This window comes from Rattus rattus, chromosome 1 (assembly GCF_011064425.1).
Source record: "Rattus rattus isolate New Zealand chromosome 1, Rrattus_CSIRO_v1, whole genome shotgun sequence".
Lineage (NCBI taxonomy): Eukaryota > Metazoa > Chordata > Mammalia > Rodentia > Muridae > Rattus > Rattus rattus.
In genome coordinates this window covers 21937277-21952206 of record NC_046154.1, presented here as the reverse complement: position 1 = coordinate 21952206, position 14930 = coordinate 21937277, and the positions used below count along the sequence as shown (strand labels likewise).

The window sequence follows — 14930 nt, the reverse complement described above, 5'->3', positions numbered from 1 at the left end:
AATTGAACTCAGGACCTCTGGAAGAGCAGTCAGTGCTCTTAACCAGATTTTTCTTTAAAAAAAAAAAAAAAAAAAAAAAAAAAAGCTACAACTAATTTTAAGGTTAAGGACACCTGGGCTGTGGACAGCTCAGTCGCTAGAATGTTGCCTTACACACATGAGGCTCTCCATTGTCCAATTCTGGACACTGGCAGGGTTTGGGAGTGTGGTAGGCATCTAAGATATGGTATGGGAGTCTTTATTTTTATTTATTGTGTGTCAGAGAGAGAGGGACTGGGACACAGTAACCCTGGTGGGCTTCTAACTCGCTACAAAGTGACCTTGACTTGCTGAATCTCCTACCTCACCTCCCCAATTAGCTCGGATTACACATGTGCAGTAGCATGCGCAGTTCATGTGATCTCAGGATCAGGCCAGGGCCTTTCGTGTCCTAGGGAAGCACTCTATCAACTGAGTGACATCCTCAGCCTCTCAAGTCTTAACATGTATAATAATATTTTTTATGTATATGAGTGTTTGTCTGGATACATGGCAGTGCTTGGTATCCCCACAAGCCTGGAGAGGATGTGGGATCCCCTGGAACCAGAGTTACAGAAGATTGTTAGCCACAATGTGGGTGCTGGGAATTGAACCTGAGTCCTGTTCAAAAGCAGCAAGTGCACTTAACCACTGAGCTATCTCTCCAGTGCCCCACTTCCAGAAGTCTTTCTTAATCATCTCATTGCAGCTACCAGGTCTTATTCATTAGTCCTCCATTCTCTTTAGCTCAGGACAATGTCACTTAGAACCTCTCGGATACATAATGGTCCCTCTGTTGAGCTGCCCTTCTCTCCAGCACTGCCACTATGAATGTGGCTTTTACAATTCCCTTTCTGGGACTGAGGAAAGCCTTTGGACTGGGCTCCCAGTGCAGTGGCCTCCCTATTCCACTTCTGAACACTCGGCCTGAGCAGCATCTGTCAGTCACCCTCATACTTAATCCTGGAGTCATTAGGGGGTGTTACCCAATTCCCAGCTTAGCATCTAGTTCCAATGGGACAAATAACCTGGGTTCAGCTGATGTCCTTAAAAGCCCAGCCAACGGGGTTGGGGATTTAGCTCAGTGGTAGAGCGCTTGCCTAGGAAGCGCAAGGCCCTGGGTTCGGTCCCCAGCTCCGAAAAAAATAAAAAAAAAAAAAAAAAAGCCCAGCCAACACCAGATATGCTTGTTGTACATTTTCAGGGCTATTGTCTACAATTTTTTGGAAAATCCTTTGAGGAAAACCAGCAGAAGCATTATGAGGTCAAGCTCCCCACTCCTCTGTGGCCTGCTCTCCTCCTGCAAAGCCCAACTGCTCTTCTCACCCAGGCCAACCCAGGGCTTTGCTTGTGGGACTTAACTACTAGGCTCACTGATCTGCAGGCAGAGGCAAAGACAGACAGACATGCAAGGGAACATGAGACAGACACTGTCCTTGCCCTGGTCCCTCCCTCTGCCTCTCTTCCCTCAGGTCCTAAGAAATCCAAGCCCGGCTGGAACGGAGTGGTCCTTTCACGCCTCTGTGCCTTTGCACAAACTGTTCAAGACGAAAGCTCTCCCTCCCAGTCTCCACCTCCAAAGTGCCTACAATCTGCAAGACTGGGTGGGTGTCGCCTCCCCTGCAAAGCCTCCCACCTTCCCAGCGAGAAGGGGGTGGTGGGTGGAACATTATGGATGCCGGGCTAGGCACGGCTGTAAGGGCAAGGGAGACCCGGGTCATTTCCTTTAAAAAAGAAAATTTCGAAAGTAGGATTACAGACGCGGAGACATAGTTTTAAATACTTAACACATTAATGCTTCTGATACCAAAGAAAAGCTACAATTAGACTGGTCCTAGATGGATAACCATAAGATTTATTAAATTATGAGGCTGGAGAGATGGTTCAGAGGTTAAAAGTACTTGTTCTTTTCTAGGACTGGAGTTTGGTTTCCAGCGGCCAAGTTGGGTGGCTCACAAGCTCACGAAGGCTTTGGAACCCCAGCCCCACGGGATGTGACTCTTGGTTTTCTCAGGGCACTTACATGCATACACACACACACACACACACACACACACACACACACACGGGAGTTAATGAAATAAATCTTTTAAAAATATTTATAAAAGAGAATCCCGTACAGAGCCCCACAGGAACACTAACACAGTAGCGAAGCCTGAAGCCTCCACACACAGTAGGCGAACATCATTCGCTGAATGACGGGAACAGACAGGACTTTCCAACTCATCCTAGAAAACCCAAAACAGCGTTTCTGAGTAACACTGGACAATAGGGCAGGAAGCGGCTTCCTCCTCCAGGGACCGCCTCCCAACCCTTGGAGTCAAGCTGCGAGCTGGAACCGGAAGCCCCACAGCCGCCGTCTTCCCTTCCCCACTCCCCCAGGTGCCTCCCATCCTGTTCCTACCTTCTCTTCTCTCCCAGATGGGCAAAGAAAAAGCACTTACTTCGGGCAAGCTGACAAACCCAGCACACAGAGCCATCCTGCCTGCAGGCACTGTCCTCAGGAACAAATGGAAAAACAGGAGGGACAAAAGAGGGTTTAAAGCTTGACAGCTGCAGGACAGAAGGCCTTGGAGTCAAAGCCATCTCCTAGTAGAGACTTGAAAGGGAGACCCTTTGGGGAGGGACCTGACTTAAGCCGCTGACTCAGTACCCTCCTTGTTTTTTGTTTTTTGTTTTTAATCCCCCCCCTCCGCTCCCCCCCCCTCCCCCGGAGCTGAGGACTGCTCTACCACTGAGCTAAATTCCCAACCTGACCCTCCTTGTTTCTAGGAGTTTGGTTATTGACCCCTGACTCAGTTTTCTCGGAGTTAGGCCTTCGATTTTGCTTGGGTTGGTAATTCCAAGTAATAAACTCTATATACCAAGTACTTGAACCCACCCACTGGCAGAACTGAGAGTGTGAAGAGAAGGCCATCCCAGAGTGGATTTCCCAGACCTTTAGGCCATTGAATATACCCATAGGCATTTCTGGAAGTTTCTCCTGCAGGCGGCATCATCCAAATACCTATGGTTTTATAGTTTATTTGGTGAAGGTGTGTTTTAAATCCCTCCTCAATGTCCTTAGCCGAGACAATTCCAGCTGTACAGAAAAGGAAATGAGGGGCTGGAGAAATAGCTCCGTGGTTCAAAGTATATACTGCTCTTGCAGAGGACCCAAAGTTGTTCTCCAGTGCTCACATAGGGTGGCTTACAACTGTGGTGTTTTACAAAATGAGGCATAATAATGCAAGAGAGAGCACCCCGGTGAGCCCTGCCAAGGTGTCCCCTTGAACAGTCAGGTCTGATATAAAAGGAAGTTTATTGGAGGAAGAAGTCAGGGAGCAGAGCTGGGACCAGGAAAGGGGTAGAGAAGGGGGACAGAGGATAGAGAGAAGAGAGAGGAAGGAAGGAAGAGAAGAAGAGGCCAGCCAGCACATGTAAATAGAGAGAGGGATGATGGGGGGGAGGCCAAACAGTCCTTATACTGCTTGGTTCCAGGCTTGTACCTGGGGCAGAGACATAGACTGTTGCTAGGAAACTGCTGGGCAGAGCCTAGAGGAATGGCTAACAACCACCTGTAATTCCAGCAGGGATTGGACACCATCTTAAGGCTCCTTCAGGCACCTGCACTCACATGCTCATATCCCTCCCCCTTATAAATAATTAAAAATAAAATAAAAATTTTAAAAGGAAATGGGCCTGGAGAGATTTTTTTTTTTTTTTTCTGAGAGATACACAGCCTATGTCCCAGCCTAGGTCTGTCCTATCTTCCTGTCCATTTCCTTCTGACTGTTGTAAATCCTTCAGGACTGGAACTTACATGGTGGCTGGATACATTTTTCAATAGGTAGAATAGTACCATTTTGTGGCACCTACACATTTGTTAGCTCTACCTTTGGGAGTGCAAGAGAAACACAGATAGAAGAGATACATTATGGTTGGTAGGGGTCCTGCTAGCTCATTTTTAGAGCCCTGAGTAATGTAGCCATAAATAACTGGGCACTGGGGACAGGGCACTAATAAAAGCACGGCCGGGAGTCATATTGGAAAAATAAAAAAATTCCCCAAGTCCTTCAGTGTGTGGATACATCTGCAAAACAAAAGAAAAGCCCCTTTCCCAGCCTAGGCAGAGAAGTCTCCTGTTCAGTCCGAGACAACAGGCTTCTTCTGGGCATCAAGCCAAGGTTCTGGGGATATTTATAACTTGAAGAGGGTGGGAGTCCCTAATAAGCTGCTATATTCTTTTTCCATCACTTCCCTCTCCAAGGCTACAGCAAGCTGGGAGCTTGTCCCCACACAGAATCCTTGTTTTGCTTAGCCCTCGCCTTCCATTGTCTAATTCCTTCATCCCAGCTAAGGAAAGGGAATGCTACAAGTCCTTCCATTTGGAAGACGCTTGCCGAATGCAGCATAGCCAATGCTGATGTTTCTTGGCCAGCTGTTGTGGCCTCGGAGATCTGTTTATGAGATTGTTATTTCCAGGAGCTATATAGAACAGTGTCTGCAGTCTTGAAGCTTCGGGTTCATCTTACAATCAAACTGTCCTTTGCCTGTTAATCTATGGATTCGGATTTCTACTCCTGGCGCTGAGATCGCTGGAATCTGCTGGTGATATCTAGAATCTTTCTGAATGTCAGGCCTCTTTAGATCTCTGAGGCTTTAGGATCTCAGGCTTCTCAAGGATCTTGGAGCCAGCGACCACAGACCAGAAGGTAAGCCTGTTCGTTCTGTCCTGACTCGGGTTTGAAAGAGAGACTACTAGCATCCTTAGGACTGCAGTTCCAGGCCATCACAGGCCTAAGGTTTTCATGGTGTTGGGAGGTCTCCAAGAATCCTTTCAGCAGAGACACCCTCAAGCGTGCCAGGTCCCTGCGTCTCCCACTTCGGGGCCAGCTATTTCCCTACACAGCCTACCTCCTTTCCCCGCTTCTGATTTCAGTGTTCTGGCGTCTTAGATATGTGCATTTGAGCCCGGTCTCTAAAAAAAAAAAAAAAGAGCTCGAGACGCTCCCTACAGGGTTAACATCCGAACACTCTGGGCCGGGCCGCGGACAGCACTCCAGCACCGGACAGAGGACGCGAGGCCTCCTGGGATATGTAGTCTGGGGCGGGTTGTGACTGCCGCAAGGCCTACTGGGAGTTGTAGTTCTAGGACCTAGAAAGCGAGCGCTGCAGGCGGTGCTGGGAGGTGTAGTGAGTACGTGGGCGGGGCCCAAAGTTCCATCGTGGCCAGGGAGTCTCCCGAGGGAGGGAAAGAGAGCGTTTTCCCGCTCTGGCCTTGGCTGTCAAATGAGGGGTGCTCTCAGCTAAGTTCAGCCCGGGCTGCCACACTCGATCTAACCTCGCGGATAATATATGACTCAAAGATGGTCGTAGGGCCATGAAACCGAACAAGGAAGCTTCCTTTGCTGAGTCGTGCCGTGGTCTCCGAGAAAAAAGTGAGGGAAAATCTGACTGATCTTGAAGGATGCGGTCCTGTCTCCTCCCTTTTGTTCTTTTCCCTCCCCTGCTCTTGGCCACTAAGTGGCCTTTGTACGCCAGAGTGAAACTCCAAGTCCCGTCAGGCTGCGAGGCGCGCGCATGCGTGGTGGAGCTGCCCGGCCACGCCGCAGGAGGAGGGCTGATGATTTGGCATCTGATTGGTCATGTCTTTTACGATTTTTTTGCGCTGATTGGCTGAGATTGCTGCCGGAAAGGTCCCAGCCCGGAGATGGAAGATCAGAGGCGTTCTATGGGCTGGGTTGAAAGCCTCCTCCCTCGAATTGGATCGGCCTGACCCCCAACCCAGGGGCACCCAGCCAGTGCCTGTCCTCTCCTACTCCAACATTACACGTACTCGATATTAACCGAGACACGGAGAGTGGGTGACTCTCGGGATTCAGGAAGGAGAGTGACCCGTCCTGGGCCTTCCCCCCATACCCTGCGACCAGAACTCCAGCCCTAGGGAGTGGGCAGGGCCTCTTGCCGCCCCTCACGCCCTGATTTTCGTCCCCTTCAACGTTGTCTGCTAGCTGGTTTTCCTGTTCTCTCTACCAGGAGACGAACGCTTGAGCCCGAGATGGCAGCCACCCTACTCATGTCTGGGTCCCAGGTAAGCCAGGGGCTCTGCTTACCCATCTCACGCGGTGTTTTCCCGTTCTGCATGCAAACCACTATAGGAAATTCTCTGGGATTAGCTCATTTTACCGTTCTGCTCCAGGGGCTTAGTGTTGGCTAATATAGCCATATACATGCACATATCGAACACACTTAAAACACTGTGGAGAATAAAACCGAACAAGATGGGTGGTACCCTCCTTCCAACAATCTGTAGGGAGAAAGGTGCGTCTGGTTAACCTGGATGTGGTATGGTAAGTATTCTATTTGCCTGGGCAAGAAAGTATTGTGGGATGGGAACCAGTGAGTCATGGAGTGGTTAATTCTAGATGCCGTATCCAAGGATGGAGTGAAGAGCAAAAGGGTGGGGAGAAACAGAACAGCAGCTGGCCCTAGAATGAGACCATAAAGATGGGAATTTCACTGGTCTAAGAAAAGCAGAGTGTTGTATGTAAGGGTCCAAAGTGGGCAGGGATATCGTGAGTGGGAAGTTAGTAGATTGCCCCTGCCTTTTGACCACATGTCTTTTTTTTTTTCCTTTCTTGTTTTTCCTTTGGACTCTACAGATGAGACTTAATGCCATTGCCTTCTCGACATTTCTAACCATGTCTCTAATTTCAAGAAGAAAATCTGGTTCTAAACTCCTAGGTACCAAGTAGTGAGGAAGCATTGTGTTGATTTCAGGCCCCTGTGACATTTGAAGATATGGCCATGTTCCTCACTCGGGAAGAATGGAGACCCCTGGATCCTACACAGAGAGACCTTTACAGGGACGTGATGCAGGAGAATTATGGAAATGTCGTCTCACTGGGTGAGTGAGGATTTTTATCTCCTTTCACCTCTTACGGTTTTGAAACTGTCAGAACAGCCTAGGCCTTTCCGTGCAGCCTTGTTTGTTTTTAAGGGAAAACCACACAATTAGTTACCGGCTTTGGGGCTCATTCAGATCTTTAAATGTGGGAAGATGCACGTTTCCTAGTCTAAGAAGAAAAGTAAAGAGGTTTCTGCTGTCTCGGAGACTCCGAGGATTCACATGCCCTGAGTCATTAGCGGCTCTGTGGCCTGTTTGTACAGATGACTGACCAAACAGGTCTGACACCGTGGTGCTCGCCAGGACATAAATGCTCTATAAATGGTGCTTTTTTCTCTAGGGCGCTGGAAGATGAGGGGTTCTGAGGCAGGTTCACAGGAGGGCAGAAACCACCCTTTTGTGTTTGTTTTGGCTCCATAGCTGCAGCTTTGCCTCAGGTACTGTGGGTAGGTTCTTGTCTAGAGATCTTTCAGAGGCAGTCATCCTTTAAGTGTGTCTTGTTGTTTCAGAAGAACCATTGAAAGAGTAGATCATAGGTCCTATTCCGAGGAGAAGCCATGTGGCTAGGGATGCAGCTCAGTAGGTAGAGCTTAGTATACTCGAAGCCCTGGGTTTGATCCCCAGTCCTGCATACAGCCAGACACAGGACTAAGATATTTTAAAATGATTTTATTCTCAGAACATAAGGTGACCCGAAGGGTTTTCTTAGCTTGGACTCTCTCTGATGTCCCAGTTCCCTTGGATTCGTCTTTTTATTCATTTTTAGGTGATACTGAATGAGATTCATTTTGACATTTTCATACATATGCGTCCGTAAACTCTGATCTGATTTGTTCCCCTCCCATACTTCCTCAGCTCTGGCCCTCCAGTTGTTCTTTAAAAACAGCAACAACTCCACTACAAAACCCAAAGTGAACAAAACCAAGAATGGGTAGAACAGACGACTCAAATGTTAGGAGCAGACACTGTTCCTGCTGAGAACCTGAGTTCAGTTCTTAGCACCCATACCAGGTCTCTTACAACCACCTGTATTTCCAGCTGCAGGGGATCAGGTGCCCTCTTCTGGCCCCTGAAGGTATCTGCGATCACATGTACTCATACTCCAACCCAGATGCATACGCGTGACTAAACACAAAGTAAAGATTAAATGGCCTGGGAGCTGGAGAGATGGCTCAGTGGTTAACAGTGCCGACTGCTCTTCCTGAGGTCCTGAGTTCAAATCCCAGCAACCACATGGTGGCTCACAACCATCTGTAATGAGATTCGATGCCCTCTTCTGGTGTGTCTGAAGACAGCTACAGTGTACTTATATACAATAAATAAATCTTTAAAAAAAAAAAAAAAGATTAAATGGCCATCACTATGTTTTGTACCCAGATCTATTTTACATAGAACCGAACCGTATCACCCCACCTGACAAAAAAGAGAATGAGAAAAGAAAGAAAGGAGCGTCTTTAAAAAGACACACTCTGGGCTAGAGAGATGAGCAGTTAAGAGCACCGACTGCTCTTCCAGAGGTCCTGAGTTCAATTCCCAGCAACCACATGGTGGCTCACAACCATCTGTAATGGGATCGGATGCCTTCTTCTGGTGTGTCTGAAGAGAGAGACAGTGTGCTCAATATACATAAATCCCTACAGTCTGTCTCAGGAGCATTTCTTAGGTAGAATTACCAAAAGACATATTATTTCTTCTGCAGATAAATTTGGGAGGGTTAGTAAATGTTTTCAAGGCGGTTCGTTGCTTTAGTTCTTCTTTTAGTGTGTATGTGTGTTCTGTCTGAATGTATGTCTGTCTGTGTACCACATGCATGCCTGGTGCCCACGGAGGCCAGAAGAGGGTGTCAGATCCCCTGGAACTGCAGTTGCAGACAGTTGTGTGCTGCCTGACGTGGATGCTGGGAACTGAACTCAGGTCCTTTGTAAGAGTGAAAGTGCTCTGGACCATTGAGCCGTCATTGTTTTTATCCCAGGGCTCCTTGGATCCTGAATGTATTAGTAAACGTTGGGATTTCTTGTCTGTGTGTGTGTGTGTGTGTGTGTGTGTGTGTGTGTGTGTTGGGGTGTATGCATGTGTGTGCACGTGTATGGGCAGATAACGTCTGCCTGTGTGTAAGCCAGGGCTTCGCTTTCAGTGCCTTCCTCTATCTGTTTCCACCTTTTTTTTTTTTTTGCATATATATTTTTTTTTTCCGGAGCTGGGGACCGAACCCAGGGCCTTGGCGCTTGCTAGGCAAGCGCTCGACCACTGAGCTAAATCCCCAACCCCTTTCCACCTTATTTTTTGAGACATGTTCTCTCATTGAACCCAGACCTAGCACTTTCAGTGAGACTGCTGGCTGGCTAGGAAGCTCCCAGGATCCACTTGACCGTCACCTTAAGTGCTGGGATTAATGGTGTGCGCAGCTTTTACGTGTGTGTGCGTGTGTGTGTGTGTGTGTGTGTGTGTGCGTGCGCGTGTGAGATCCCAAACCAGATTCTAATGTTTGTACAACCAATACTTTCCCCTCTGAGCCATCTTCCCAGCTTCTCTTAGGTTTTCAGTTTGTTTGTGACTAGTTACTAAACCATTTACCCATAGGTTCTTTTTAGTGAGCATACCTAGTACTTACAGTTTTCTGTCAGGTACTAAGAAACTCAGTTAGATGGGGTGATAGCACACGCCTTTAATCCCAGCACTCAGAAGCAGAGGCAGGCTGATCTCTGAGTTCTAGGCCAGCCTGGTCCACAGAGCGAGTTTCAGGTTAGCTAGGGAAACCCTGTCTTAAAAACTAAGAGAGAGGGGGTTGGGGATTTAGCTCAGTGGTAGAGCACTTGCCTAGCAAGCGCAAGGCCCTGGGTTCGGTCCCCAGCTCCGAAAAAAAGAAAAAAGAAAAAAAAAAAAAACAGAGAGGGGCCAGGGGAGAAGAGAAGAAAAAAAGAAAGAAAGAAAGAGAGGGAGGGAGGGAGGGAGAAAGAAAGAAAGAAAGAAAGAAAGAGGAAGAAAGACAGACAGACAGACCCAATTTAGAAAATATGGTATCTGGTAGAAGTTCTCTTTTTTGTTGTTTCTCTGGTTGTTTTCCTTTTTCAAAATACCAAGAATAGACAGTTTCTTAAATAACCACTAAGTGAGGGGTTGGGGATTTAGCTCAGTGGTAGAGCGCTTGCCTAGCAAACACAAGGCCCTGGGTTCGGTCCCCAGCTCCGAAAAAAAGAAAAGGAAAAAAAAAACAAAAAACCACTAAGTGAAGAGCCTGAATTGAGCAGACAGACTTGAGTTTGACTATTTAGATTTTTGTTTTTATCTTTTAATTGCATGTATATGATAGTATGGGTTTGTGTATGTGACTGTAGCGCCCACAGAGGCCAGAAGAGGGCATTGGATCCTTAGAGTTGGAGTTAGAATGGTGTGAGTTGCTTGGTACAGATCCTTTACAAGAGCCCTCTACAAGAGTGGTGTACACTCTTAACTGCCGAGCCACCTCTCCCACCTTGAGGAGGCCACTTTGATTCTCTGAGTCTTGGATCTCTCCGTTACTGAAGCAGACTTTCATGATAAGTGTGAACATTATCATCTACTCATATTAAGAACCATTTGGCTCAATCCACACTCTTTGGATGATGTCCACACTTCCCCCGCTTGCTTTCTCCCCCACTGCTGAGATAAACAAAAAGAATAAAAGAGAGAGCTCAGTACTGGATGGACGGGGTAGAGCTGAGCTTTCGGGCTCTTAAATGGCGTGCATAAAATCCCAGGTTCACTCTCCAGCCCTGAGAATTAGAGGGATAACTAACACCGCCTCGTTCAGCATCTAGAACTCAGCAGGTCTGTCTGTGCACTTACCGTCTCCGCACTATTTACTCCTTACAGATTTTGAGATCAGGAGCGAGAATGAAGCAAACCCAAAACAAGAGTTTAGCGACGATGTGGAATTTGCGACCATGTCGGAAGAGCCTCTGGAGAACGCTGAGAAGAATCCTGGAAGCGAAGAGGCTTTTGAAAGTGGGGACCGATCAGAAAGGCCGTGGGGAGACCTGACAGCCGAGGAGTGGGTAAGCTACCCTCTCCAGCAAGTCACTGACCTGCTTGTCCACAAGGAGGCACACACAGGCATCCGCTACCACATTTGTTCTCAGTGTGGGAAAGCCTTCAGTCAGATCTCAGACCTCAATCGCCACCAGAAAACCCACACGGGAGACAGGCCCTATAAGTGTTACGAGTGCGGGAAGGGCTTCAGCCGCAGCTCCCACCTCATCCAGCACCAGAGGACACACACGGGCGAGCGGCCGTACGACTGTAACGAGTGTGGGAAAAGCTTCGGAAGGAGCTCTCACCTCATTCAGCACCAGACGATCCACACCGGGGAGAAGCCTCACAAGTGCACCGAGTGCGGGAAAAGCTTCTGCCGTCTCTCCCACCTCATCCAGCACCAGAGGACCCACAGCGGGGAGAAACCGTACGAGTGCGAGGAGTGCGGGAAGAGCTTCAGCCGCAGCTCCCACCTCGCCCAGCACCAGAGGACTCACACCGGCGAGAAGCCCTACGAGTGTAACGAGTGTGGGCGGGGCTTCAGCGAGAGGTCTGACCTCATCAAGCACTACCGGGTGCACACGGGGGAGAGGCCCTACAAGTGTGACGAGTGCGGGAAGAATTTCAGTCAGAACTCAGACCTGGTGCGGCACCGCCGGGCCCACACCGGGGAAAAGCCGTACCACTGTAACGAGTGCGGGGAAAACTTCAGCCGCATCTCGCACCTCGTCCAGCACCAGAGGACTCACACGGGCGAGAAGCCGTACGAATGCACGGCCTGTGGGAAGAGCTTCAGCCGCAGCTCTCATCTCATCACGCACCAGAAGATCCACACCGGGGAGAAGCCCTACGAGTGTACCGAGTGTTGGCGAAGCTTTGGGGAGAGGTCAGATCTGATTAAGCACCAGAGAACCCACACGGGCGAAAAGCCCTATGAGTGTGTGCAGTGTGGAAAGGGCTTCACACAGAGCTCCAACCTCATCACGCACCAGAGAGTTCACACCGGAGAGAAGCCTTACGAATGTACCGAGTGCGATAAGAGTTTCAGCCGGAGCTCAGCTCTTATTAAACACAAGAGAGTTCACACCGACTAGGCCCTGTGTGGGAGTGGACTTGTTTGGAGGCCAAGTGATGTTTGATATCAGCGAGCCAACTTGCGATGGCTCTTTTTAAAGTTCCGACTTGTCTTGTTGTGGGCTACAGGCTAAAAGGTGAAAGAAAGCAAGCCTTTTGAAAATTCTGACCCACAGCTTTGGGGATGCTGTCCCCTCCTCCAAAACGGTGTTATTGTTCACTGATTATCATATGAATTGATATTGTATCATATCATCAAAGTCGGCCCCCTCCCCAGTAACTTGAGAGCTAAAGACCAGAGGACAAGATGTTGGTGGTCCCTTGGGCCTGGAAATGGAGTACATCTTTAAAGTATTTTCTCTCTCTCGTATCTTTGGCTCAAAAAGACTGCAGTGGGAGAAATGTGTTCACAGCTGCTTTGACAGAAGGCTGGCGGACTTGCCCTGAGCTGGGACTGTTCAGCTGTAGTAGCTGGGTTCACACACATCCCTTCCAAGGGGCTTTTTTTATTTTATTTTATTTTATTTTTTTTGAGTAGCTCACCTTCATATGTAAGCATCACTTCGTGCACAGGATTCTGCATGCGGAAAGCAGCCGAGTGTCTCCTTGTTTCTCACTTGTGTATAGCTTGCATGTTTTTGAAAGCTGACCGAAGAAACAATGTAATGGGAAAAGGGAGGCACAGGTTTGAGGACCAAGCGCCCAGGGGCAGTGGTGACGTTAGCCAGAGATAGCCATGGAGACTGCCCTTCATCAGGGTTCTGTATTTTCTCCAAAAATCATGTGAGGGATCAGAGTAGGGAAACTGCCCTTAGAAAAAGATAGGGCTGGAAGTCATGACGGAGCAGAAATAGGAAGGGAACCCACTCCCTTCCCCAGGGAAGGGGGGAGCCCGGCACCCTTCCCAGGGAACAGCAGTCAGTGCTGCAGAACCTTTAAGATCACTTGTCCATGTACTGCTATCTCTAGGGCTTGATGGAGCCGCGTCCCAGTCTTCACCTTAGCTTGCATAAGGGCAAACGTATGTATAGTGAAATGTGCATTCTGATAGCAGAAACTGAGTTCGTAAGAATCAGCATGTTCTTGCGTGAAGTAGATCATAAGATAGAACTATAGACATAACTCCGATGTGAGAGGTGTCTTATTTTTCTTGTTACGGAGGGAAAAACAAATCAGCATTAGTGCCCAAGCACAGTGTGCTCCTGTGAAGTTTGGTTTTGTACAGAACTAAGCACTTGTGTGGATGTGTCCATCAGTTGTGAGAGAGTGACTGGACACTCAGGTCCCTTGTCCTTTCTCAGCCTGAATTATCTTCTATGATGAGTGGCCTCATCTGAAGAAACGGATAAACCTGCGGAGGAATGTGATTCCAGTATCCAGATAAAAATAGTTAAAACGAGTTGACCCGCCCTAGTCCAGTACTTCAGTTCTCCTTAGATAGCCCTGTTGTTGGTGCTTATTCAGTCCCGAGGGGACCGAGGGGAGTTGGCACCCAGGAGCTGGGACTTTGCCTGTGAGTGAATGCGTTCCTGCATAAATTTAAAGAGTCCCAGTATTTTCTATGGTGCTTCATTGCAAAATTGCAAACATAATTCTTATTATTATTCTTAATTTTTTTTACTAAAGAAAACCGTTTTTGTTAAATCTTCGGGATTTAGCACTTAAAGCCCAGTACTTTCTCTACAGAGAGTCACTGGCCACAGCTGAATGATACCATATCACTAGTGACAGCCTCCAAAAGCAACTGAATGAGAAACCACTCTGAGGGGCTCCAAGTGGTCACTCCCATTTGAGTACAAACTTGGGGCAGGGCACATGGTTTCTATTCCGTACAAAATCTAGCCTCCTCCGGGTATTCATACTTTAACTGTTATGTAACTGACATGTTCTTGGTAACTAAACTCAGCTATGTCTTCTGTATCAGTGCAGCTGATGACTTGGGTGGAGTTCAGCATTCTCCCATTGCTTCTCTGAGCCACATAAGTGACTGCCTGGGAGTGGCTTGTAGAAGACAGAACCTCTGACCCAACTTCATTCCACACCATGTCCCTCCTCTGTTACACACACACACACACACACACACACACACACACACACACACGCATACCAGGCACACCCACCCAGCCCTAGCCTTCCTTTAAAGGTTATGCTGTGTTTCATTTGCTGCTTTTGCCTTCTAGGAGATGAAAAGGCTCCTGGGAGGTTTCTGATTGCCTTCCCACCTCTTCGTATGTGTACGCTCTAGCTGGGTGGCTAAAAAGGCAGTGGCTGTGCCAGCTCTGTCCACTCGGCTATGGTCAGCTGCTCCCCTCCCTGCGCTGAGCTGCAGAGGTCATACAGCTGCACACTTCACTAGCGCTTAGTGCATGCCTTCTGTTCACAGTCCCTGGCCGTTTCTGCACAAACCAGACAGTCTGTGCCTGTGTTCTACGGTTGTGGAGAGTGGATGGACAGGTAAATCTGTAGACAGATTCCCTTGGTATTGGTCAATTATCCTAGCGTCTTGTTTATAGCTGTATTATCCTAACAATATTCTATAATTAAAGGTATAATTTTTAAACTCAAAACAACTGGGTTATTTTGGTAATCTCAAACTCGTTGATGTTAGAGCCCCTCGTGGGGGGTCATTAAAACCGTGCGTAATCATCTTTACCTCTGTGCTGTGCAGGTTGTACAGGGGTTTGCGTGGGCCTTCCAGTAGGAATTGAGGGCACACTGTCTTGAACTCAGGTACTGCATCTGGTCTGGTCAGTGTAAAAGCCTGGCTAGATTCCTACAAAGTCATGCCAGTGGCAGAAGCAACATGGACGTATAGATTGTTAGCTTTGCAGGAAAAAGGAAAACATTCCAAAGGTAAAAAGGAAGAGTTCGGGGTTGGGGATTTAGCTCAGTGGTAGGCGCTTGCCTAGGAAGCGCAAGGCCCTGGGTTTGGTCCCCA

At 48.2% G+C, this 14930-nt stretch overlaps 2 protein-coding genes across 7 annotated transcripts; one reads left to right on the top strand and one right to left on the bottom strand.

Annotated features, from left to right (window-relative positions):
- Positions 1-1493: 1493 nt before the first annotated feature.
- LOC116890282 lies at positions 1494-2566 on the bottom strand. The gene is made up of 3 exons (XM_032890995.1): positions 2463-2566; positions 2139-2246; positions 1494-1742 (listed from the first exon to the last, which is right to left on the bottom strand). Exons 1-3 carry the CDS (start codon positions 2496-2498, stop codon positions 1494-1496), a joined length of 393 nt encoding a protein of 130 aa, XP_032746886.1. The 5' UTR covers positions 2499-2566.
- A 1533-nt stretch (positions 2567-4099) lies between these two features.
- Positions 4100-14644, top strand: Znf436 (zinc finger protein 436). Of its 6 annotated transcripts, none has more exons than XM_032896072.1 (4): positions 4100-4712; positions 6037-6091; positions 6781-6907; positions 10760-14644. In XM_032896072.1, exons 2-4 carry the CDS (start codon positions 6059-6061, stop codon positions 12010-12012), a joined length of 1413 nt encoding a protein of 470 aa, XP_032751963.1. In that variant the 5' UTR covers positions 4100-4712; positions 6037-6058; the 3' UTR covers positions 12013-14644. The 6 variants fall into 6 exon arrangements, with proteins under 6 accessions (XP_032751963.1, XP_032751992.1, XP_032751985.1 ...); XM_032896094.1 differs by having other exon boundaries at positions 4102-4712; positions 6663-6907; XM_032896080.1 differs by lacking the exon at positions 4100-4712 and adding an exon at positions 5060-5944.
- Positions 14645-14930: the final 286 nt, after the last annotated feature.